General features: G+C 39.5%; 1 protein-coding gene across 3 annotated transcripts in view; it reads left to right on the forward strand.

Annotated features, from left to right (window-relative positions):
- Fras1 (Fraser extracellular matrix complex subunit 1) overlaps positions 1-26,205 on the forward strand; it is a 425,584-nt gene that overhangs the window by 182,924 nt on the left and 216,455 nt on the right. For 2 of the 3 annotated variants that reach the window (XM_078021445.1, XM_078021447.1), the window contains exons 7-14: positions 3,192-3,275; positions 4,963-5,064; positions 5,361-5,552; positions 9,369-9,458; positions 11,668-11,703; positions 13,530-13,677; positions 15,266-15,409; positions 16,785-16,919. In XM_078021445.1, coding sequence (XP_077877571.1) covers positions 3,192-3,275; positions 4,963-5,064; positions 5,361-5,552; positions 9,369-9,458; positions 11,668-11,703; positions 13,530-13,677; positions 15,266-15,409; positions 16,785-16,919 — 931 coding nt within the window. The remainder of the gene's footprint in view (positions 1-3,191; positions 3,276-4,962; positions 5,065-5,360; positions 5,553-9,368; positions 9,459-11,667; positions 11,704-13,529; positions 13,678-15,265; positions 15,410-16,784; positions 16,920-26,205) is intronic. The other variant, XM_078021446.1, reaches the window with a different exon arrangement.

Here is a 26,205-nt window from a genome sequence, read left to right on the forward strand (position 1 = left end):
TCTTTGTCGCTATAGACAGAAGAATCTCAACAGGCCTTGCTGCATTTTCTTGGTTATTACTATTTAGTCATACTCTTTACCCGGTTATATTTCTCCATGACTGTCTATTCTTCATCAAACCTACTGTTGAAAAAAAAAAAAGGTTATTTTCTTATGAAGGTTATTTCCTTATGAAGGTTCCTATATCAGGTAAAACTTATGTTAAATAAAGTGGGATGCTTTTCCCTTGTTAATCGTTTTTTTGTTATAGGAGCCTTAATCATGAATCCAAAATGAGTAGAGGGAAGATATTTCCCCTTCGCTACAGTTCATTCATCCCTTCCTCCTACTGACTTAGAAAATATAGAAAGAAATGAAAAGGTCCTGTCTACAGAGTTTTGATCAAGAGGAATCTGTCCATTGCTTAAAAGTACAAGGCAAAGTAGGCTGTCATTCCCTTTCTTGGACCCATAGCCAGAAACTAGGAAATATGCATCTTTCAGTCCCAGAGTCTGACAAGTTTTCCCTCTCAATCCTCCTGCCTCAGCCTCCCCCCACCCCTTTATTTCTCTGTGATTGTACTTCTTTACATTTGGGGCACCCTCCGCCCCCTACTTCCCCAACACACATGTTTCCCACTCATTTTATTGTTCTTGACATTATGGGCTTGGACTAGATGTGAAAAGATATTGAGGGAAGTGAAAAGCCAGAGTTGGCACTGACTGCCTCAAATAGCACACAGTGGAGGAATGAAGGACTAGAAAGGCAAAAGGTTGAGAAGAGATGATGCTTGCTATTTATTTATTTATTTCAGGGATTGAACTCAGGGCCACTCGACCACTGAGCCACATCCCCAGCCCTATTTTGTATTTTATGTAGAGACAGGATCTCACTGAATTGCTTACTGAGTTGCTTACTGCCTTGCTTTTGCTGAGGCTGGCTTTGAACATGAGATCCTCCTGCCTCAGCCTCCTGAGCCTCTGGAATTCCAGTCATGTGATGCCATGCCTGGCTGATGTTTCTTATTTGTACTTTGAATTGCTCAGTCAAAAAAAATAAAATAAAATAAAACAAAACAAAACAAAAATACAACATCTACAGGTTTTTCTTAGCAATGGCAGGAGGATGACTATGAGTTCTTGGTGATGGAGTTTTCATTTCTTTCTATATTTTCTAAGTCACTATAGTGGGAAGATATTTGGTCAAGAACTATCATTCTGAGCACATTATAAATTTCTCTATCATAATTATTTTAAAGGAATATTAAAAACCATAATTGAATATATCCTCACTGGTAGTCCCATCCCCAATTTTAATGGCATTAGTGTTTTTTTTTTGTATTGAGCCCTTGTGAGAACTCATATTAGTATGATATTAGATTTGGAGCAAACATTTTCTGTAAAGAATCAGATACTGAATATTTTCAGTTTTGAGTACCATCAAGTTGGAGTAACTACTTAGTTCCACAATCATAACACAAAACCATAGAACCTATATAAATGGATGGATGTTAAAACTTTAAAGAAAACATCATTTGCAAAAACAGGTGATGAGCTAGATTTGACCCACAGTCCATAGTTTGCTGCATTAGACTGTACATTTGGAAGGGCACATGTAGGTAGGCTAGAAAAAGTATTAAAGTATATGATAGCTACAAAAGTGTACTGTTAGAAAACTTGACTGTGATTGTGTCTATTCCAAGTTGATAAAAATGGATCAATACTAACTCTAAGCCTATTCAAAATTTATAATCATGACATTTGTTTCCTGTTTGTCTAACATTGTAGAAGGCTTTGTTCATTTCTTTTACTGCAATAAATAAAGTATGACATCAAAATACTTTTATTTTACTTCCTTACCAAAATCCCATCAAGTTGAAAAAAAATGTTATCTGAAGTCAAGAAGTGCTCAATTATTTCAGTGCCTGTTCAGCTTTCACATCCTCTATTAGACATCAGTGGTCAAATTGCTTTTTGTATAGAATAATACAAAAATAAACTACCTTAATACAACAAAAAATAGTTGTTGGTTTAAATCTAGTGGTTGAGGCATTTGAAATGAATCCCTATTAGGTAGTAATGCATGAGTCCATCTGGTTATATAAACTGGGTTAAAGGACTACTGAGGTATGACTGGAATTTTCCATGAAAAATTAAGGTTTTGTGACCTCTCCTCTATCCCAAGTGCACTGGCTTTCCTGTTCTGGCAAAATGTGTACACAAGTAACTGATAGTACTGAGTCTCAGCTTCTGCTTCTCATAAGAGAAAATGAAGTCAGCTGTTCTGGATGTATCTTCTGTTCAAAACCTACTTCTGGTTTGTCCTCACTCCTCTTCTCCTACTTTTAGCAAGTCTACCTTCCTGCAGGAGAAGAAGGCTGTAGTGATAATTCAGAGCAAGTAACTGACTCTTTGGCACTAATGAGAAAATGCTTACTATGAAAATTCTTTTAGGGCAGAAGAGACAAATGGTCTGATATTCTGGGGGCAGGGTAATCCAGGTGAGAATATAGGGATAGTGTACTGTGGGGTGGGTTGTTTGGGGGTTGAAACTCTCTTCCCCACATTGCTCTGCACTCATCTATTTTCAGATTTCTGGAAGTATGACCAATTCTTGCTCATGTTAAGGACCTTCCTAATGCACATATATATTAATATGTGGATTTATATACAGATGCCAAAGAATGGTGAAGTAGTTGATCAAGGAATGGTCACCTCCACTTTTGAATTTAGAGGTCACTTAGGAAGACTATGAGTTCCCTTAAGTGTTGGCAAAGTTGTGCTCTAAATTCTGTTCCAACCATATGCCATTACTAGGTCAGCTGTATAACTTTGGGCAAGTCACACAACCTTTCTGCTCCTTACTATTCTCATTTGTGAAGAAGGAATAAGAACATCTACTTCCCAGGGTCATGTAAAGCACTTACAACAGTGCCTAGAAGAAAACCAAGTGTCATTGTTATTTTTGTTCTTATTTGTTCTTAGAAGGGAACAGGACTTGAGGCATATATAAACTTTTTAAAGATTCACACTGACCTTGGAAGTGCTAATTCCTATCAGAGCCCCAGGTGACTAATAAGTGCTAAATGAGAGGAAATTGCTATAATGGATGTTGAGGCACATGGTTGAATTGGCTGTGAGTGAAATCTTCCTATCAATGTGGATTTTATTAGTATCTCCTTTTGATGGATTATTCTTTCTTTTGGTGTTAAGGATGAAATTATAGTCCGAGACCCTGGAAATTGCTGTCCCCAATGCTCTGCACGGTCCTGCTCTGTAGCTGGCCAAGTCCACAAGGTAAGCTTTGATGCCCATGTATGTAGGTGTTTTGACACGCCTTCTCACACTTCTACCCTGCACCCGCCAACCACCATGCCTCCCCGCCCTCACATCTGACTCTTTGCCAGGATTAGTAACTCAGTACATAAACGGCTTTCTTCTTCTCTTCATGGAAAGCCTTTATGAAAAAAATTAAGTTGAAGGGGATTAGAAATACAAAGGAATGTGCTGGCAAGCAGTACCTGGTTTGTGAACCTTGGTGAACTTACTGTTCATACATCTTGAAGGGGAAAAAAGGACTATCGTTGGTCACCATCAGGTTACACAGAGATTTCAGGCTCTGGGAATGTCTGTCTGCAGACACTGGCTGGATTTTATCCACTGATATTCAGAGACTACCTCCCCACCACCTACCCTGGGAGGAAACATGGGAGCAGCAGAGGCAGGCAAGAGGCTGGGAGTAGTGGAAACCGCAACTATGGAATAATCTAGACACCTGTGTCTAACCTACAGTGGGTACTACATAAAGATGAGTTCAACAGATTGAAAGATGGTGTGAATGTTCTGTCTTAGAAGTGCCTGACTGAGACAAAAGAATGAGTCAAAAGAATGTTACATTGTTCTAAACAGAAACAGGAATTATGGCCGTCAGTAGAGAATCTGGAACTAAGTATTTGGGAATAAAAGTTTCACAAATTCTAGAAGTGTCTCTTGAAATATGAATGCAAGAAGCTAACTGGGATAACTTCTGTATGTGCTGAATATGCACTATCAGACACAGTAGGCATGCATATATGCAGCTTTTGTGATATTCTCATCTACTGTAGACAGGTATCTGTCACAGTATTTGTATTTGTTATGACATTTTTGGCTGCAAGTAACAGAAATGCCCCTCTAACTGTGGCTAAAATTTTAACCTTTGTTATCTCATTTAACAAGAAGTCCAGAGGGGGTTTGGGCTGTAGATCAGTGGTAGAGCGCTTTCCTCACAAGTGCGAGGCACTGGGTTTGATCCTCAGCACCACATAAAAATAAATAAATAAAGGTATTGTGTCCATCTAAAACTAAAAACAATATTAAAAAAAAAAGAAGTTCAGAGTAGGCCAACTGCAGGGTTGAATGATTCAGATCTCAGCGATATCTTCACATTGCCATTTACCTTAATCTTGTCCCCTCAAGTCCCCAAGGTGGCTTCCTTTGCAGGCAGCTCATCCTCACATGATCATTGCACAAATTGGTGGAGAAAGGAGTAGGAGGGTAACCTCTCCCTTGACCTCTACCACTTAGCAAACTTAATTATAAGGTCTTCTTGGGTAGAAATGTCTGTGCCTTAGCTGCAAGGGAAGCTGAGAAAACGGGCATATGGCAGTGAGCGGTGGATCTCCTGGAAAAGAAGACCTAAAGAATGTCCACAGGGGAGACAACCAACTGGGCCTTCCTACTCATCTGTGTTGCCGGGGCCTCTACATGCCTGACCTGGAGTGGGCCCTCAACATATCTGGAAATCAGTATAGTCAAATGAAAATTCATCTAAAGTTCCTTTTGGATAATTACTGATGTTTTCTTAAAAGCCATTCCTACCTATGTCACTTCTCAGGAGCACAGTCAATTAGCTCCATAAAAAAAAAAATAAAAGATTTTGGCATCTTATGTTTGGTGTATGTGACATTTGGTGTTCCACTTTCTTTTCTTCTTTCTTCCTCAGCATGGTGAGCAGTGGACTGAAGATGCCTGTACAACATGTACCTGTGACCAGGGTGAGATCAGATGTCACACACAGGCCTGCCCACCCCTGAGATGTGAGAAGGTATTTGAGAGTGTGAAGCTTGAATTTTTTAAGTTTGATTCTGGGTCATTTAAGAAATGCATTTCTTAGTGTAGTGTGTCCTTTGAGGGAAGCAAGTTTTATAATGTTATGTAAAGATATGAAAGGTCTTTTTCCTAGGGAGGAAGATTGAGGTGGAAGGGAGCTTGCATCCCCTGGGTCAATTAGTGGGTTGTGTTGTACACATCTGTCTGTGTCTGATGTCCTTCTGCCCTTCGGCTGGGGTTTTCTACTGCCTTCGAGGACTGCTCTTCCCTTGCCGTTCTCTGTTTCCTCAGGGTCAGAGCAGGGCTCGGCATCATGGACAATGCTGTGAGGAATGTGTGTCTCCCTTCGGAAGCTGCACATCTAATGGGATTGTGCGGTACCAGGATGAAATGTGGAAAGGTTCAGCCTGTGAGTTCTGCGTCTGTGACCGTGGGCAGGTAACCTGCCAGACTGGAGAGTGTGCTAAGGTGGAGTGTGCCCAGGTAAGAAGCAGAGGGATTCCTCTCTGGGCTGTAGCAGCTCCTTCCAGTGGGATGGGTGGACCTGCGCCAGTTCCTTACTTTTTGGCAGAAGAGGGGACCATCAGGTTGATTTTCATGTTTCAAGGGGCCTTTTAACACAAAGATGCTGTGGTGTAGAGTGAATATCACTATTTGTTGAGACTAGCTTTGCACTCTCTGTGCATCTGGTCAGTTTGGAAGCCCTGAGCCAGAGACATGAAAGGCCAGGACATGACATGGGACATCAGCCTATTGGTCAGCAGAGCTAGACCTCATTGCTGGTGGCCTGCCCGGCTCATCACGCTTGCAAAACAAGGGTCTACAGGTGTGCCCGGGGCTGGGCTTCTGCTGCAGACCTCACTGGCTGCATTTAGCAGAAAGGAGTTCTGGCACCTGGGGACTGCTCATGTGGATGAGGAAAGTAAAGAAAACAGCTTTTGTTTTGTTTTCAAGAGAGAGCAAAGGAGACCTCATAAACAATTAACTCTGCTGACCTCTGTTGACTTCTGCTGTCTGCAGAATTTCTAGAAGCTTCTAACAAAGCTGCCCCTGTTGGGACTGTAGATATATATTTTAAGGAAATTACTTTTTTTTTTCTTTGAACTCAATTTTGACCCAGGGCAATACAAATTGCTTTGAAAGTCGGCTTCTTCTCCCTGACCCCTCCCATCCGCCCCGCCAGTTTCCCTCAGGGCTGTGAACTTGTGTAGATGAGGGGAAATTGGAAAGATCTGAAGTAGGGGGTGTCAGTGAAGACATTTTTCTTTCTAGTTCCTCTCCCCCATTTCTCAGCTCTTCACAGCACTGAACCTTAGGAGGAACAACCTTTCAAACAAGGCTGTCATTGACAGGGTAATTTTTTTACTCTGCCTCCTACTTCTTGGTCTTGGCAGAGTGGAAACATTTAGGTAAAGAGGGTCTTGCTAGTTTGCAGATCTATTTTCTGCCCCCCCCCCCACACCTTTTCATTTCTTTTTCTTTATGTTAGAGAGTCAGAATGGTTGGATGAAGATGAGAAGAAACCTAATAAGGGCCCTTTTCTTTCTCTCTCAGGCTGAGGCAAGGTTTCCTTCCCTTGGCAGCCCTCCTGGGGGATGTTGGATTATTTTCTGAGTTAAATTGTCTAAGATCCCAAGATTTATGGAAAATAGGAAGAGATGACCCTAATAGGGAGTGTCCTTTAGCCATCTACTTTCAGTGAGCTCTGAACAGAGACAGAGTCTTACTCCTACCTTCTGGTTAGTGTGTATCAATGGTAATAAAAAGATGAATAAGACACATTCTAACCTCAAGAGTTCCCAGGCTTTGGGGGAAGTCAGATGTATAAACAGAAATACTGCAGCACCAAGGATTATGAAAATATGAATTAAATGCTTTAGGAGCTCCCCGGGGGAAATGACTGTCTATCAAGGGAATAGTGAAAATGCATTACTGTTATTTTTTATTGAATTCTACTCCACTTTCTGCTTCCATCTCTGAAATATCAAGGTCATTTGATTTCTAATCTTGGACACCAAAGGTGGGTTAAAAGTTAGTGTCAGCACATCTAGAAAAAGATGCAGAAGCTTCTAGGAGAGGCCAAATTGTGCAACTTTGCCATTATTATCATTATCACACTTGCTATCAACAGTAATTTTTCTGAATAGCATTGAAACCAGCACATGATTTTTATTTGTTAAAATAGGGAAAAAATGGTATGATCTTTGTCTTTGTTATCCAATCAAATCCCTAAACATTGAAACATCAATAAATCAGTGGTAGAAAAATACCACATGATGGATTTCATTTTTCTGTATTTTATAAAGTCTTTGAACATAAATTCAGATAAAGTAAAATTACTTTTTTTTTTTAAAGGACCTACATTCACATCTGAGGCATGATATAGTGGGGGGATTGAAGCTTGTAGAGAAATGCAAGGAAGAGTGTAGGCATGCCTACATGTCAGGAAAATTCCCTCGAAAGAATGTTTACTTTTCCAATGGAAAAGTAAATGAATGGAATCAGATTTGACTTTGGTCTGATGGATGAAGGTGGGGAAAGAGTAGCAGATTCAATCTGACCTATGTAGAAGAATCCTCTTTTGAAAAAGGAAAGAATAAGTTTTGTTTCACAAAACAATTTTGTTCACAGCAAAAGTCAAATGCTAATTGGAGCCAGCTCTGGCTTCCCCCCTGCAGTGAACTGCTGTGGTTTGGGGCCACTGGGCTTCTTCTATAAATAGCAAACCTATTTAGAATGACTACCTCACCAAAACTGAATCCTTGCTCTCCAGGAGCAGGGCCCTTTGGTATTTACCTTAGAGTTGAAAGCTCTGTGTAGCCACCTTCTTGTCTGTGTGTTATGGCGGGCACTCCAGAACTCCTCCTGTGTTTTGTTTTTAATAGGAGTACACAAATGCTGCCTTGTTTCAAAGTATTGTTTTAAGCAACTTAGATTACATGCATATAAACCCCTCTATATACTTTGAAAGCAAATTTCAATCTGTTTCTTAGTGATGCCTTCACTACCAGCTGATTCTTTGAGTTTCTGCAAAACAATTTATATGTAAATATGTCTGATCCCTTTAGCACCCACTGCTCTCTGCTGGCCTCTGATAGGCATGAAATTTTGATGGACAGTCATCTACATAACTCCCTTCTTTTTGAAATAACTTTTTAGGCACTATAAAAAGAAATAATCATTCTCGTCTTTTTATGTTTTTTTGGAAGTTCATATTTTCTTTCATTGAAATAATATATATTCATGCTGGAAATTTTGAAGACAGACTCAAGAAAAATAGAAAAGAGACTTAAAAATCCATGCAACAACCCAAAGACAACCAATGTTATCTTTAGTTCAGTGTTCACAAATATAAAATGTCATCATGATTATTTTGTTTATGTAGTTTTTATTTAATATGGCTTCTGTACTTTTAAATATAATATAGACCCCAAATTAAATATTAAATATCTAAAGAAATATCATTCTTTCAAAAATAGATGTATCTTTAGAAAGTAGAACATTCTTTAAAGCATACTCTCTACCCTATAAGTATTTGATATTAGGGTATGTATATGGCAAATTACACTTTGTATTATTAATAGCTGATTCCCTGAAAGATAGGACTACAGTGAAATTATACTTTCTAAAGCCATAGAATTCCGAATTACTTAATTTTTAAACAGCAAGCATTTATTATTTTGTCATTAAAATCACAATTTGAAATTATTGATATTGGGGCATTAAAGTGACAAGATTTTGTTAGTCAAACATCTACCCTTTAAGAGTGGCATTTCTTTTCTTCATAATTTTTAAAAGTTAGATGTGAGTTGGCTAACAGTACAAGTTTTACAATGCTGAATAAAAATCAGTTTATGCCTGAGATTACAACTCTGTGTAAAGAGATCTGTATCTGATTTTTGTATTCAAGGAAAACATGTTGCTGTGATTTGCCCACTGCTGATGAAACCAGAGTCCTAAGTTCTAATCTTGTGTCTTTAAGGCAACATGATCCTTTCCTGAAACTCACCTTTCCAAGACTGCAACAGGAACCTTGGCCATTCTTTGTATTCAAGTGAGCATCTGCTCATACATTGGCAGTTGGGGGGTGGGGAGGGCGGGGATCACAGCATAGGCATGAGAGAAGCAGCACTTGGTGCCACAGTACTAGACCTTCCACAGGAAGACAACACAAGGAGACCAAATAAAGGGTGTATCAAGGTTTCTCACTGCCATCAGGGCATCCAGCTTCTCACAATTTAGCACTGCTACCTGAACATGCTAATTTGATGTGTGCCACTACAAATCCTATTTCTACAGGGAGAAGAATTAATTCACTTAGATGGAAAATGCTGCCCTGAATGCATTTCTAGGAATGGCCATTGTGTGTATGAAGAAAAGGCAGAATTTGTGAGTATCAGGCTAATAACTCAATATCATTAAAAATTAATCATTTGAAATTAACTTTAGAAGGGGACCTCCATTACCTTCTAGTTTCCTTTAACCCTTCATTTGTTCAGGAGATATTTTTGTGTGTGCACCTAGTATGTGCCAGGCACTGGGATATAGAAGTGAATGCAACAGGCAAAGTCCCTGTTTTCATGGTGGAACATACTATCTAGGGTGGGGACACAGACCCCACCTACCATTACAGGTGCTGATGAGTACTACCTAAAACTATAAAGCAGCCTAAGTAACTGGGCTTGGTTGGGGGAGAGTTTTCTTTTACATAAGATGAGTGGGCAAGTCCTCTCACACAGAGAAATTTGAGCAAAACCTGAAGGAAGTAAGGGAGTGAGCCACCTATATTTGTGGGGGACACACCAGGGATAGGGACCAGCAAGTTCAAAGGCCTTGAGGCAAAAGCATACTTGACATATGTAAGAAGTAGCAAGATGGAATACACCAAGAAGAGAGCAAAGGAGGGTAAAGGAGTTGGAGATGAGGCTTAGAAGGTGGCCTGGAAGCCAGGGTCTTTTACCCTGAAGCAGATGAGAGCTGCTGGCTGGGGTTCAGGGGGAGGGGTTGTTTGAAGTCCAGCAGAGCCATGATCTGACTTAGAAAGGATCAGTTTGGCTGCCATATAGACAACAAGGCTGAAAGTAGGTCGTCCAGTTCAGAGATGTTTGCTATAGTCCAGATTAGGAGTAACACTGGCTTAGACTCGGGGGGGAGTGGTGAAAGTGGTCAAAATGGATCAGGCCCTAAATTTATTTTGCAGATAGAAATGACAGGATTTTGATGGGATTGGATGTGGGATGAAACTTCACTTGCTAAAGTTTTATTTCACATCATGTCTGTAAATTGTTAATTATATAACACCAAGGAAAAAATATTAAGTGCTTCAAATTTTCCCTATTTTGGGGGACTGGGTTTGTGGCTCAGCAGCATAGCACTTGTCTTACACATGGGAGGTACTGGGTTTGATCTTCAGCACCACATAAAAATAAATAAATAAAAATAAAGGTACTGTGCCCAACTACGAATATATATATACACACACACACATATGTGTATATGTATATATGGTATATATATATATATTTGCAAGATATATATATATTTGCAAGATATATATATATATTTGCAAGATATATATATATATATATTTGTGAGGTATATGTATATTTGCGAAATAAATATATATTTGCGAGATATATATTTGCCTTTATAGCTCAAATTTTCCACATGGGGTTTTAAAATGTTGACAAATTCATCATGTTCTTAAAAACATGTCAATTGATCAAAAGTACAACTCTTTCATTGACCAATCAGAATAGGATAATAAGAATTAGGATGAAGTGCTTTGACTGGTGAGTGATTGGCAGCTGGACTGCAGCCTGCCAGCCTGCCAGTGTTTCTGTGTGTTCTGGGGAGGCAATGTGGTGTATGAAAACAGGGCAGGCTCTAGGTTCCAATCCCTGCTCTGCCACACACCAACTTCGATGTTGGGTAAGTTACTGGGTCCTCACTGTAAGGTAGGGATAACATCAGTACTCACCTGGTGTGGTTATTGAGTGTCGAGTGCTTAAGACAGCACCTGGCATATTGAAAAGAAAAAGCTGAAAATAAAGGCATTGTCATTATGCTGTTGTTCTTGCTCCTCTCATAGTTGTATTTCATAGTTTAGATGTCCTAATTTTAAAAGAATTTCGGAGATTTAAAGGTTCCCTCCAAGTGTTGATTTTGTATTTTGTCATTTTATCCATTTTCCCACTCATTTTTGGAAGTGAATTAAACTCACTGGATTTAAAAAAAGCCAAATTTTTGTAAATAAGTACAAATCTCCACAATGCTCTGGTAACACACAAAATTCAAGGATTCACCTTTAGAAATTTAGACTACTTGACCAGGAAGCCCTTTATAGTAACGGGCATTGGAGCCAAATGCTCAACCACAAGGCAAGAATGAGTACTCCAAACTCTTCCTGCTGCCTGTTATCCTCACCTTATTCTTTGCTTATTTTTAATATAGATGGATTTTATTTCTATTCATAACAAGTCAATGAAATCACACATTATTTGGGAGAAAATGGATAACTCCTAATGAAAAAATAAATAGATCAGCATAACGATGTTTGTAGTAAGGAATTAATGAATACATTTCTCTTTGTTCTTAGATATCCTCAAATGCAGGTGAAATCAAATATATTCCAGTAAGTATAGATTTTTTTAACTTGTATATGGATCATTATAAAATTTTTAAAATAATCATCTGTATGAACTACTATGGGGAAATAGTAGCTTAGTATTTTTGACAGCCTCATTTGGTGGCACCATGGTCCGAATTAATGATCTTGATGATAACTAAGACTTTCACCATTACAGTTTTTGCTCCTTTCCTTACCTTATTGCTTTTTGTAACTGACATTAACATTTCTCTAATTACCAATACCTACTTACACTCTTTCCCTTTCTTGTGATGATTTTCTCCTCGTGATTTTCCACTGTCAGTGTGTTTTGAGGCATTGAAGAACCATCACTGCATAACTCCAAGAAGACTTTATACATGGCATTATGCATGTGGGATCATTAGCAATGCAGTGGGTACATTGCAGCCATCATATTCTAGAGGGGACCCTGAGCCACTCAAACAGTTAATACAGCTTTAGTTTTGATTTATTTTTAACAAAGGAATGTTTTATAAAACAGTAGAATTGATCAGCTCATTATCTAAAATAAGTTTTACATATCCAAAGCTTCTTCTGGAATGGTATTTAACAGTTTTCTTGTCTCAAGTTATCTATTCAACTTAAAACTCATTAGTTTTTTTTTTTTAATATGCTTAGCTTTATTGTATTTTCCAGTCTGTCATTGTGGATTTTCAGCTACTTCAATATAAAGTCTTTATTTTTCCTTGTCTCTGAAATGACACTGAGGCCTACCTACAACACATTGTTAAAGGTGGTATCATTAAGCATTTTGTCATTGAAGAAGGAACTTCTTGGAGTTGTGCAGTGTTCGTTCCCCCAACAATGCTGAGCACTGATTCCCTCTAAGTTGTTTACAAGACAGTGTTGTGTGGCATCTCTTAAAGGGAAAGTGCAAACATGTGGATTCACACAAACAAGCTTGTAATTTTGGATGTTAGGAATAAGGGGAAGGAATCTAGGCTGCCTTAAAATGGAAGAACATCACTTCTGCCTTTTCAAAATGATATTCCTCAGCATTCTAACGTTTCCATTTTGTTGAGTACTGTCACATTAACTGAGATACAAAACATCAGTTAGCTTAGTGAACATCTGTTGACCTTTGTTTGGAAATCCACTCTCCTGTACTGTCCTATTTTCCTTTCCTCATTATCTCAGTACATTCTGGTAAGGACCTTTGCCTCTGTTCAGTCTTCAGGCTGAGTGGGATAGTGAGCAACAGGGGATTGTTCTTAGAATCGCTTTGGATTGTCTGTCAAACCGTTCATGTTTATTGCCATAACTTCCTTGTCCAAGAGAGATATTTCATTGTGGGAAAGCTCATGGCACATCTACCACCCACAAAAAACAGCCCTCAATTTTAAGAATACAGTGACCTGCCTGCTGCTTTTTCAACAGCGTTGAAATCAAGGTTCCCACTGTTATTTAATGATTGTATTTAAGGTACCTGTTTATCACTAGGTGCATTGTAATCCCCTTGCTGTCACAGGTGTGTGTGTGTGTGTGTGTGTTTGTGTGTGTAAAATAGGTTGAGAAACAAGTTTTGGAAGTGTTTATATATTCTGGTAGCCCTTAGAGTACTTTCTTAGTTTATCTCAGAGTCTGCCTAAAAATCATTCAACTGGTGCTCTTTGTCAAAAGAAACCAACAATAAACAAAGAAGGAGAACTTTTGCCATTTTAGTGTGGGACACCTCTGCTGTGTCCTGTTCCAGAGCTGGTATGGGTAGAGTGGTGAGTGCCTTCTCTCTGTCCTTATGGATATGGGAAGTTCCTTACAGATTCTGAATCCATGCAACTTGATGCCATTGTCATCCTTTCTGTTCCATGCAGGAGGGTCACAAGTGGGAAGACGGTCCCTGCAGGGTGTGTGAGTGCCGGGGCGCCCAGGTCACTTGCTACGAGCCCTCTTGCCCGCCATGTCCAGTGGCCACCGTAGCCCTGCAGGTGAAGGGACAGTGTTGCCCAGATTGCACTTCAGGTGGGTCCATGTGCCGTGTATTTCTGATAAAATGGTTTTTCTGGCAAAAATTTCAGGGAAATTCTTTTTCTTCCCTTATGTCTTTCTCTTTAGTCACTTGATTTGAGAGGATATTCCCCCCTTAATTTTTCTTTTTTAAAATATTTATTTTTTAGTTATAGTTAGACACAATATCTCTATTTCGTTTATTTATTTTTATGTGGTGCTGAGGATCTAACCCAGTGTCCTGCACATACAAGGCGAGCGTTCTACCACTGAGCCACAATCCCAGTGCCCCCCCACCCTCCTTAATTTTTCTAACAAAAAAATTCTAGTGAATCTTCACCCTATAATTGACAAACTCAACTGATTACAGTTGTGTGACCTTAGGCATTGACCTCATCTTAATTTTCTTGTTGACAAAACATGCCTTATCTATGTTGTAAAAGTTTGGTGAAAATCAAATAACATGTTTGAAAACTTGTAAAGGCCAATCTGTCTCCCAGTATTGGAAATACAAGAATAATTACACAAATTTTGTTATGTACGTTTATTCTTTCTTATTTTAAGGTGAGCTATTAAGCAGATGGTTCCTTTTGGAGTTCTCAAATGGGGTTTTAAAGTTTAAAGACTCATTAATTTCTTCCAAAAGAAAATTTTATCTACTTGTTCTGCAATTCTGCTTTCAAATCACCTGGGGTTGAATTAGTTCCAGTTAATAATTGTTGGCAAGCTCTCGAGTTGCCGTGGCTGAGCAGTAATTCGCATATAAGCTTAGTTCTCTCTTAGAGAAATGGCACTTTCTTCCATTCATATTTCATAATTAATTGTTTTCATCCATGGGCCACAGTTTTTCACCTTGGCAGTTGCTCTTGTTACATGCACTTATTTTGGCTAATCACGGTGTTTCACTGGAGAGTTTATCAAGGGAAAAGCAAAGCAGCTTTATAGTTTAATTATGTTACCTTCACCACAGTGGCTCTTTGGGCTTTCCAAAACAAATATTTTAACATATTATTATGCATTATACATCGAAAATCAGGCCCTCAATGACTTCAGAACCTGAAAATAGTCTTTTGCTGACAATTAACACTAAGGTCAGTGATGTCCCCAATTACTGATAATGAGATTTAAGATTCTGGAGAAAAAGAAGAAAATGGGCTGTTTTGGAAAAGATAATAATCATTGTTTTTAAACTTTGTAGGTTTTCATGTCTGTCCTTTTTGTGTGTGCCAAGCTTAAGAGGAGCATCTCAGATATTGTAAATTATTGATTCTGTTTAAATCACATACTGTGGAGAGAGTTGCTCCTGTTTCTAGAATCCTCTCAGCAGGTAGAGACACTAACGAGGCTGTTCTTTTAGCATCTTTAATTTGGGCTATGAAGGCAGTTGGTGGTATTTCAGACAAGGAGGGGTTCCTTAGAATCTTGTATTGAAATGCATTTTTTCACTATTTGGGGGGCCTTTTTACACCTCCATTCTACAGTTTTCTGTCCTTCATCTTGTCTGTAATACGTATGAATAAAGCCTGTGGATTCTTTTTCTGAAGGGTATGAAAATATCCTAAGGTCTTGACCGAGCTCTTCTCTTCTTTGTCCTTAATTTCAGTCCGTTGTCATCCAGACTGCTTGACCTGCTCTCACTCTCCGGATCATTGTGACCTCTGCCAGGATCCCACACAGTTGCTGCAGAATGGACGGTGTGTGCACAGCTGCGGTCCGGGATTTTACCAAGCTGGCAGTCTCTGCTTAGGTATGGCCCTGGTGGGAAAGCTGGACGTGGCACTGTGTAGTGGATAGAGAGATTCCTCAGAGATTGGTCTTCTCAAACGGAGGCTCAGTACTGTCAAGGAGGGGGTTGTGTATGCAGGAAATGCACAATATCTAAAAACCACTGGAAGGTGCTAATGCCATCCATTGGCTACTTGGCCTCTCCACCTTCAGGTCTCTTTCTTCTCACATTTAAAAGTATTTCAGTATTAACTGGGAAAAAGGTGGTCTAGAAGTCAGATGGTTGCTAGGGAGTCATAGCTGGATTTGTTTCATTTTTGAAGACTTTCAAGGATAGTGATATCATTGGCATGTTTGGTGTCTTTTATTAAAACACTCATTTAATCCATGATAGAAATTTACAATTGACATAGTCCTTCAAAACTACTTACTAAAACTTTCCAGTTTTGCACATGAGGAACCTAAAGCAGGGAAGTTAATGCCAATTAATTGACTTGCTCCATATCACACAGGTCATTGTTAAGAGAGCTTATCTCTTTTGAGCTACCTGAGGATTCCGGAAGGGTTCAGGTGCATTTCATAATTTTTGTACATCTGAGAAGGAGCTCTTACTTGGGAGACTTTAGCTTGGTTGACATCAGATCTAGTTACTTTCTCCCTTATCCCTGATTTTGGAGGTTAATTATTCATTTAAGAGCACATAGGGTCATAGCCTGGCAGTGACTACATAGCCTCTCTTTTGCTCAATATTCTTATCTGTAAAGTGGAGGTAATCCTAGTACCTTCTTCAGAGTTTTTGTGAAGATCAAGCATGTCTATACCTGCTGAGCACCTAGAATAGTGTCTAGAATATAGACAGGGCTCAGTAAGCGTTAGCCACTTTTATTATTATTCTTGTAATTATTCACTTCTCCCCACTTTCTCTTTTGATTTATGATCTTCAACCTTTTGGAAAGTTATTTATTTTATCTACCATAAGATGTGGAGGAAAAGAGGCAAGGAATATATTTGCAAAAAGGTTGAGTGACAAAGATATTGGGAGCTATTAGATGAGAAGAAAAGATCATAGACTCCTGAACCAAATTGCCTGTCTTCAAATGCCAATTCTGTGTAGACTTGGACAGGTTTACTTAACCTCTCAGAGCTTGTTCTTTATTCATAAAATTGGGATTAAGGTTATCTACCTCATAGGGTTGTTGTGAACATTAAAGGCATTGGTATATATATAAAGTGCTTGAACAATGGCTGACACAACCACATGCTATGGAAATATTATTGGCTCCTGTCTTTTTCTCTGGGACTCCAGAGGCTCAGGATTGAGCTGAGTCAGCCCTGAGGTGGTGTTTTCGAACTCATCAATTGTTTCTTTTCCTTTCTTGATCCTTGTCTGGAGCCAGCCTGCCAGCCTCAGTGTTCCACGTGCTCCAGTGGGCTGGAGTGCTCCTCCTGCCAGCCTCCCCTGCTGATGCGGCGTGGGCAGTGCGTGTCCACCTGTGGGGAAGGCTTCTACCAAGATCGCCACTCCTGTGAAGGTAAGCACTGTCGGGCTCCAGCCAGGCAGGCCACAGAGGAAGCTCGTCACCCTCACTCAACAGAGACTTGGGGCTACCAGGAGATGAAAGCTGTTTTTCAAATAGAAATGCAATGTTTAGATTGATTGTCCCCAAGAGGACATGAACTGGAAGCTGGGTTCCCCATGGCAGTGTTTAGGTGGTAAGAAATCTAAGAGGTAGGGCCTCATGGAAAATAATTAGGTCATGGGGGCCCCACGTCTCGTGAATGAATTAATGGCACCTCTTGGAGATTTGGCTCTTATGGGACTAGATCAGTACCACAAGAGTGAGAAGTTATAAAGCTAAGTCACTCATATGTGTGACTTCTTCTGCATGTGGCCTATTCCCTTTCTTCTTCTTTACCATGTTGTGATGCAGGTGGGGGCTCCTTGCCAGGATGCAGGTGCCATGCTCTTTTGATTCTCCAGCCAATAAAATCAAGGGCCAAATAAACCTTTACACATAATAAGTCACTTGGCCTCAGGTATTTTGTTATAGCAATCAATTATTCTAAGACAGGAAGAAACTATGAATAAGGCTTCTGATGGAATGAAAAGAATTATGAATGGAAGAGATGACACATTTGTTTTTTATAACATTATTAGATTACTGTAGTATCTATATACTTTAGTAGATTTATATGCCTAATTTTATTTTACATTTTTAATTTTGTTTTTAATTAAGATCTAGTTGAAATTCTTTTTTTTTTCAAAATTCTTAATATTATTATAATCTCCAGAGGTAGAAGTGGCCATAATATAATTTAATTTACTTATACCTGAGCAATTTTTCAATAATGATTATAACCTTGCGTATAAGTAACACAAGTAAATGTATAAAGAATCTTATAAATGAAGAATGGGAGAGAAAGGCCGTGGTAAAAGCCTAAAGGCAAAGAAGGGAGATAAAAGTTTGTCTTTAGAAGGATAATAAGATCTGCTCCATTTGTGTACAATGAAACAAAATGCATCCTGCTGTCATGTATAACTAATTAGAACAACAACAACAAAAAGATGTGCCCAGACCCCAAGGCCAGGTTTGTGGTAGCGGGTAAATCTGAAAACGTGGATGGTCCAGCCATCATGCCTGGGAGCTGCAGTATCTGTGCCCTGCAGCTGAGAACAGTGGATCTGTGAGGAAAATTGGAAAGTGGGCCAATCTGAGGGGCAACTGGTAATGGTCCTCTTTCATGCCTTTGATGAGATTTTTTCAGGAAAATCATTTGGAGGGAAAAGAGTTCAGGAAAACAAGTGCCCTGAGCTCGGCAGATGTGCAGGCTGCAGGTGCTCCATGTGGGGGTCCTAAGTGGAGGGGGCTGCTGGTTCCCTCCATCCCAGGTCATGGGTCATAGTCAGAGCCCATTGGATTATAGGAACAGTCTTGAAAGGAGACACTCATGCTGTTTATGCCCATAGAAATATGAGGACGAAGGGACTGTTTTGTGACAGTCTTGTGATGGAATGTGGAAGGAGTTTGGCTGGGGGGCTCTTTGAGATCTCTAAGTGTGACTTCTGATTCTCTGCACCCCCAGCATTCAGGGTTGCACAAAGTACTCTTTCATTGATTAAGGTAGGATAAATGAATGAATGATTCCTTCATTCCCTTGAAGGACCCAGTGGCTTCCTAACTAAGTCTAAGCCATAAAGGAGAAGACAAATCTTAGTGTTTATGGTTTATCTTATTTTATTTACCTGTGATTTTAGAACGGGCTCGGAATGAGCACATAGAATCGGCTTTGTGAATGTGTAATGGCAGGACAATTTGAGTAAACTCCTGAAATTTCAATTTGATGAAATTATTGAATGTATTCCTTACTCTTTTCTTCAATCCCATCAAAGAGACCTCCTGCTAACAATCCTGTGACAGATTTGCCTTTAGAGAAGAATTCATTCCCCCTAGATTGTTCACCTCCCGTGTATCACCTCCACCTCCTGGGATACACACATGCCACATACACATTTCTTTTTTGTTCCTTTTGCCATTTTCCTTTCTCCCATGCCTAGTGTTTTAATTGGTGATGCTAATGCTGTTTTAGGGCATTTTGAAATGGGTAATGTTTCATTTGATTACTGGTTTATGTAGCTGCCTGCTTCACATTCCATCCACATACCCACACACAAATGCCTCTAGTAGAAAGTTGCTGGGAAAATTTGTTCATGCTCCCTCCAGGGAATTAAACCAATTTGCTTTAGTTCAGGCTGGTTGCATTTTTATGCATAAAATAGGGGAAAAAAACAGCAAGAGGAAAGTGGGAGAGAGATGAGAAGTAAGAGGAGAGAGAGAGAGAGAGAGAGAGAGAGAGAGAGAATGAGCTTAAAAAATTAAAGCTAGATTTGTGATCAATTTCCAGATATATTCTTGGCACCAAGGCTGCCCAAATTATCTTTGCAAATAATCTTTCTCAGCATTGGAAGTTTTTGTAACATTTGTGCTTGTGCATTTTTGTTGACTCTTCGCTATTGACCTTGGAAGTGGGTCAGCCAGCCAGTATTCTTTCGATACGTGCTAAACTTTTCAAAAAGAAGCCTGCCATTTTTGATACTAACACATTCTTCTGGATTGTTTTGTTTGAGCAGGGTCATTTATGCTATGACTGGGATAATTCTCTACTTTATTGACACATCAAAACCAAAAGGAAGTGAACACTGTGCTGAGAAAACTAATGAACAGAAATTACCTGATTAATATTCATGCTCACTATGTTGAATATAGGACAGAGGGAAAAATATGGGACAGAGCCAAGTAGCACACATCCATGGGTCTAAACAAAAGAGTATGAGCAGGTCAACCAGAGGGGGCACAAGAAAGTACTAGGCCTGCCCAAGGATCCCATGCTAAGGGGCTCTTATTTTTCCCTTTTTGCTTGAGTTTGGTGGTATAAACATGCACTCACGCATGTGCATACATGCATACACCTATGCATTTAAACATGTGTGCATTTATTAGTATTACTGTTGCATCTTGGATTAGATTAAACCAAATCATGTTGTAATTATAGGCTACATTATGCATCCCATACCAATCCCTGCTTCATCTCCCCTGCCTTTCCCAATTTTGGAGTTTGATGATTTGATCACTTTACATTATAGCTCAACATTACCCAGTTTTTTATAACAATCTAAGTCAGGGACAAAGCCATATGTAAGTTGCCTCTTCTCCATGGCAGGTAGGACCATAGAGTAATCACCCTGTCAGGGCCCAAACTGTGCATTTCAGTCCTGGCACTCATGTCCCTGCTTTAACCTCTGTGCTTCCTATGCCACCAGCTGGATCTTGTTTAGCATCCTTTTTTGCCCACTCTGTTCCAATCTTGTTGACCCTGTGTAACTTAGATCCTAGGATTGGGCTTCTGCTTTTATTCTTGCTCCCTGTCCTGTTCTGTCCCATTTCCAGGAATTAAAAGCCCATCTCTTGGCCGAGCATGGTGGCACATGCCTATAAATCCCAGCAGCTCAGGAGGCTGAGATGGGAAGATTGTGTGTTCAAAGCCAGACTTGGCAATTTAGTGAGGCCCTAAGCAACTCAGTGAGAACCTGTTTCTAAATAAAATGTAATAAAAGGGCAGGGGATGTGGCTCAGTGGCTAAATGCCCCTGGGTTGAATCCCTGGTGCCAAAAAAAATAAAAGAAAATAAATTAATTAATAAAAAGAAATTTAAATATCAAAGCCCATCTCTTAATCACCTGCAGCTTGATGATTAGGCTTCAACTGTGTATGGCCATTCCTTGACCCCTCTCCCCCACCATGCCAAATGACTTTGCACCTTTCCTTCATGGCTCTTTGGTACCACTTGTCCTGGATCTATTCTTTCTCATTTTATCATCTTAGAAACTCTAGTATTAAATCTAAATTTAGATCCAGACTGTACTTTCCAGGTCTTGAGAACATTTGTCCTTGCTCATCTTGCCCCATTTTTTAACATCAACTTGTGTTCTACTTTGGTGGGACCATTGTCCTATGCACATAAAGCCTAGTCATAAAAGCCTTTAAGAAGAGCTAAAACAGCCAACAAGACATGTCATGCAAGATTAAAAGAAGTAGCTCATGAGACTAAACTTTGAATGGAGAAAGAGTAGAATTTATCTCATTTTTTCATGTGTATTAATATTTAGTTTTTCTGTTTAAAACTCAAATTATTCATAAAGGCCTAAGGATGGAGCTATGTATTCCCATAGCAAATGTTGCCTTAATTCTGCAGATCCAGGGTTGGGAGGGAGCAGGGCACAATGGTCAAAAGCTTAGGCTCTGGAGCCAAACCAGCTGGATTCTAATCTTGGCTCCATCTCCTGGATAGTCTTTTTTATTTTTCTTAATTTTTTTTGTAGTTTTTTACATAGTCTTTATCTTCATGATTCAGTTGTCTATGGGTAAAACTGAGAGTCAATAATATCTGCAACGTGGCATTGCCATGAAGACTAAGTGAGTGCATTCACATATATTGTAGGAGATGGTGCGCCATACCTGGCAAGTCCTCCATTACACATTGAGAGATCTGAATTTCTGCTTCCCATTGAACTTATTCTATGTTCCTTTCTCCAATTCCCCAATTCAGTCTCTGTTGACCACTGCACCTGGTTCTGAGGATATGAAGAGAAGTAAGATTCAGTCTTTGACTTTATAGTGATTGGCAATTGAGGTGAGTTAGCCATTGCTTGCAGAGATAGAAAACAACAATGAACCAACCCAGCAAACATCTTTGAAGTTTTTTTCTATATATGAGTATTTTATGGCCATAGATATTGAAGCCTAAAGAATCAAGACATTTAGACATTTTATTGTCTTTTTTTTTAAGAGAGAGTGAGAGAGGAGAGAGAGAGAGAGAATTGTTTTTTTAATATTTATTTTTTAGTTCTCGACGGACACAACATCTTTGTTGGTATGTGGTGCTGAGGATCGAACCCAGGCCGCACGCATGCCAGGCGAGCGCACTACCGTTTGAGCCACATCCCCAGCCCATTTAGACATTTTATGAGATCATAAAGTAAAGGATTATTTTGAATCTCCATTTTACTACATATTTCTATATGATTCTGGGCAATTTGGTTAACTTCAATTCCCTCAACTCTAAAATGGGGATAATATTATCTACTTTACACTGTTATTATGAGGAACAGGGAAGATGTTTGAAAAGCATAAATATGCTTGGTTCATAATACGTAGACAATAAAAGGAAGCCATGGACATTAGTGAAACTATTTGTTTTTTAACCTATGGTGATAAAAACCAAATGTCTTGCATCAGTAAACAAGGAGTTTTGTGCCACTAATGTCTGATTTAAAAGAAAACATACTTTTAAATGTTATTGAGAAGGAACTATAATAAAACAGTTAACTATATTCCTTATAACTTTTTAAAAAAAATGTTCAGATTGGATAATGACATTTTGTAATTATTTGGTTTTTAGCTAAATTAGGATATATTGAGAGGGAAAGTGTGAAAGAAAACCTGTGGATTTTGCTTATAGGATGCTGACCTAGTTGAGATTTTAAAGCTGTGGTTTGAGCAAAGGAACTTATAAAGTTAATTATTCGTTGGAACTATGGTTGACTGGAGTAGCCAATCATTTCAGGAAATGAAGTGCTGACCTCCTGGAGCCAGGTCCAGAGCACAGAATACTTAATGGGTTTTGGCAATCTGTTTCAGCATGTGACTTATCATGGCCTAACTGTGACCTGGGTGGGCCTCTTGGCAAAGGCACTTGTGCAACTACTGTTCTGAAATCCTCAGCAAGATGGAAGCCTTCCTTACACAGCTAGTCATTGTCCAGCTGGTATCCTCCATGGCTCGAGCAACGTGCCCCCAAATCAGAGCATCAGTCCCAATTTTATTGCCAGAGCATGTATTCAGTTTTGGGGGCCCAGCACATTCCCACCAATCTGTCTTTATTAGTTTTGTTTTGTTCTTTACATCCTGTGCACTGTTCAGACCTTCTTTGGCATTCTACAGCAACCACGGTCTTTGCTGCTTCGTTGCTGACTGTTTTGTATAAGGGGATTTATTGCTTTGAGTGATACTACTGCTCATCTCTTCTGTATAGGCAACAAGTATGTATCAAGCCTCTTCTATGTTTCAGGCCCTTTTCTGGGTGCTGGGGATACAGTGTGAACCAGACAAATTCCCTGTGGTTAAGGATCTTGCTTCCTCAGTGGGAAAAGAGTGTCCTTAAATGAGTGAACAAGATCCCTTCAGATAGTTACTGTCATGTGGATTTATTACCACCAGCGCTATAATGACAGTTTTAAAAAGGAATAGAGTAGGAGGAGACCAGTTATTGGGACATGGACATGTTTTATATGTCTGAATTTCACACAGTGCTAAGCCCATACAAGGCATTCTGGAAGACTTTTTAATGGAGAAAAATATGACGTGTCATTGCACGGAGAAGAGGAGACAGGAATATATGGGCATGCCTAGGCTTTGCTTACAGGTGACCTGTCTTCCATATGGCTTCTGATAGTTACTCCTTGTCAGCAATTCCTGGCTAGGTGTGGCAGCATCAGGAAAATTGCAGAATCTCAATTTTTGTCCTTCCTTTTATCTTTTCTTCTCTTCTTGTCCCTTGTCTTTAAAATAGTAGGGTGCTGAAAGGGTGACTTTTGAAATAAATTATCATTGGAACCTAGGTAGTGTCCAGGGAATGTTTTAAGCCATGGTGAAGGGAGGACAACAGGATGCCTTTGGGGAATCTGTTTCTTGAGTAAACCAGACCCAGTGAAGTGGGGATTCCAAGTCCTCTCTTTCTTTGGGTATTCACGTACAGGATCAATAGAAGAAGGAAAAAGCAGCTGGTGATGTTTTGCTTGGGACCATTGCTTTAGCAGGAGACTGACTGTATTTGGCATTTGTCTGCTTATAGCCCTTTGCTTTGTATGACAAAGACATACATTGATAGAACAAAAGCATCACATACCACCAGAAAAAGCCTGCCACAAACACAAGGGAGTTTATCTTCCAGACAGATTTCATTCTTTATTATAAATATGAACCCCCAAATATTTCAACTATGGACTATAAACTTATGACAAGTCTTCTGGCTTTCTGCCCAGTTTCTGGGGCTCTCAATTATTTTAGCTAGGCCATGTGGCATCCTTTCTTTCTTCTCTTCCCCACTCTCCCCCTCCAACACTATCCCTACTGCGCCTTCCTGTCCCCTTCCATGCTGCTCAAAGAGTGAAGGGCACCTTCCTGTCATCACATCTAAGATCTGGGCAGGAAGTCTGAGAATACTCCCCATCAAAGGCTTTGCTTTGGTTGGTGGTCCCTCCTTTGGCTTTCAGTTTGCATAGACAAACAGAAGTCCTTGGAGAAGCCAATAGCCATTTAATGAACAGGGGCTAGGGGAACTGTGGGGATGAGGGGGGACCCCAGAGAGGTTCTGCAGCTGTGGTTTGCCAGTGGTCACCAGATATTGAATGGAAGACCCAGTGAATCTAAGCCTGGTGGGCATGGCATTTGTAAACCCCTGGGGTACATTTGGGTTGTAGATCTAAGAGTGTAGGCAGAGGGGCAGGAGATATAAGGGATAACTTTGAGAATGTTCCTGGTGAGCTGATTGGCTCCCTTTATCCTCTGACTTATGAACCAACCAATGAAGGCCCACCTACTTGTAAAATCTCTCACCACGTGAACCTACCAAAGACTCCCTCAGCTTTGGTTCAAGTTGAATCTCTATAGAAGACACTGATAGAAATTCAAATCATTCAGTTGTATCCCGAGCCTGGTTAATAAATTAACTAGCTACTTACCTAGCATCTGCCTTAGGGAAGAGGACTATAAACCCCCTTCCCTTTCATAATATTTTCTCCTAAGTACCAAATAAATTCATGTTATCCCAAAAAATAATTTGGGAAAGCAATAAAATATAAAGTAAAAAAAAAATCAGCTAAAATTCCTATCTTAAACTTGCCCAAATCACTTCTGTTAGTATTTTGGTGTCTGTATTTGTAATTTATGAATGTGTCTCTGTACGTGTGTCTATACCCATGCACACATTTATTTTTCCAAAGAAAAATCAAATTATGGCTTCATTGCCTGCTCTCACCATGTTATTACTTATCCTTGAACAACATCTGATCGTAAAGCTGTTGTATAACTTTCTGTTTGTAGTAATGCAATCATTCATTTAGCCAATGCTCTATGTTTGATATTTGTACCTAATTAATCATTATTATAAATAACCATGATAAAATTGTGGTAAATATTTTTATTAAATTTTTAGACATTCAGATGCTAGATCCAAGTGTGTGTGTGTGTGTGTGTGTGTGTGTGTGTGTGTGTGTGTGTATGTGTATACATTTTAAGTTTTCTTTATTTTTTGGTACTGGGGATTGAATTCAGGGGCACTCGACCACTGAGCCACATCCCCAGCCCTATCTTGTATTTTATTTAGAGACAAGGTCTCACTGAGTTGCTTAGCACCTTTCCTTTGCTGAGGCTGGCTTGCAATACTCCTACCTCAGTCTCTTGAGTTACTAGGATTACAGGCATGTGCCACCACGCCTGGTGCCATTTTAAGCTTTTTGATACATATTCACATATTGCTGTCTTTTTTAAAAGTGATATTAATTTGCACTTTTGCCAGAAATGTACAAGAGTGCCTACTTGCCACCACCCTGTCAACACCAGGTATGACAGTGCTTCTTAAATCTGTCAATGTAATTCATGTAAAATGGAACCTGCTTAACTTTTTCGTTCACTTATTTTGGGGATTTCTATGAAACAGGTTGAGTTAATCAGACTTGTCAGTTCGTGGCTCATTTTCATCACTGACCTATTCCAGGCTATTCTCTTTCTTAACAATCTGTCTGCCCCTCTGCTGATCTATTCTTTTTCTTTTCATTCCTTATTCTTACCCCTTATCTTCCCAGATCCCAGCTTACATAAGTGTTCTGGTGCCATTCAGCCTATATTTTTGTATGTGCCTGCTTTTGTTGTTGTGTATACCTATAAATGCTCATGGATATTACCGGGTGGATACTTCATTCTTTCCTTTTAGTCCTCACTAAGCACTGGGTCTGAGGTACATACATGTTGCTTCATATACTTTAAATCCGTTGTTTAGTTGCTGCTCATCACTCAGTGTGTGCATCTCTATTTGTGAGGCTGAATATTTTTTCACGTGTTTGTATTTTTTTTTTCTTTTAAATCCTGTCAAGTACTTAAGGGTTTTCAGAACCCATGGAGACAAGATGTCATCATTTTAGGGTGTAAAGCCTTCTGTTGACAGAGGGAGACAGGTGGAAAGCAGAAGCACAGCCTTCTAGGG

Source organism: Ictidomys tridecemlineatus, chromosome 9, assembly GCF_052094955.1.
Source record: "Ictidomys tridecemlineatus isolate mIctTri1 chromosome 9, mIctTri1.hap1, whole genome shotgun sequence".
In the NCBI taxonomy this organism is placed as follows: Eukaryota; Metazoa; Chordata; class Mammalia; order Rodentia; family Sciuridae; genus Ictidomys; species Ictidomys tridecemlineatus.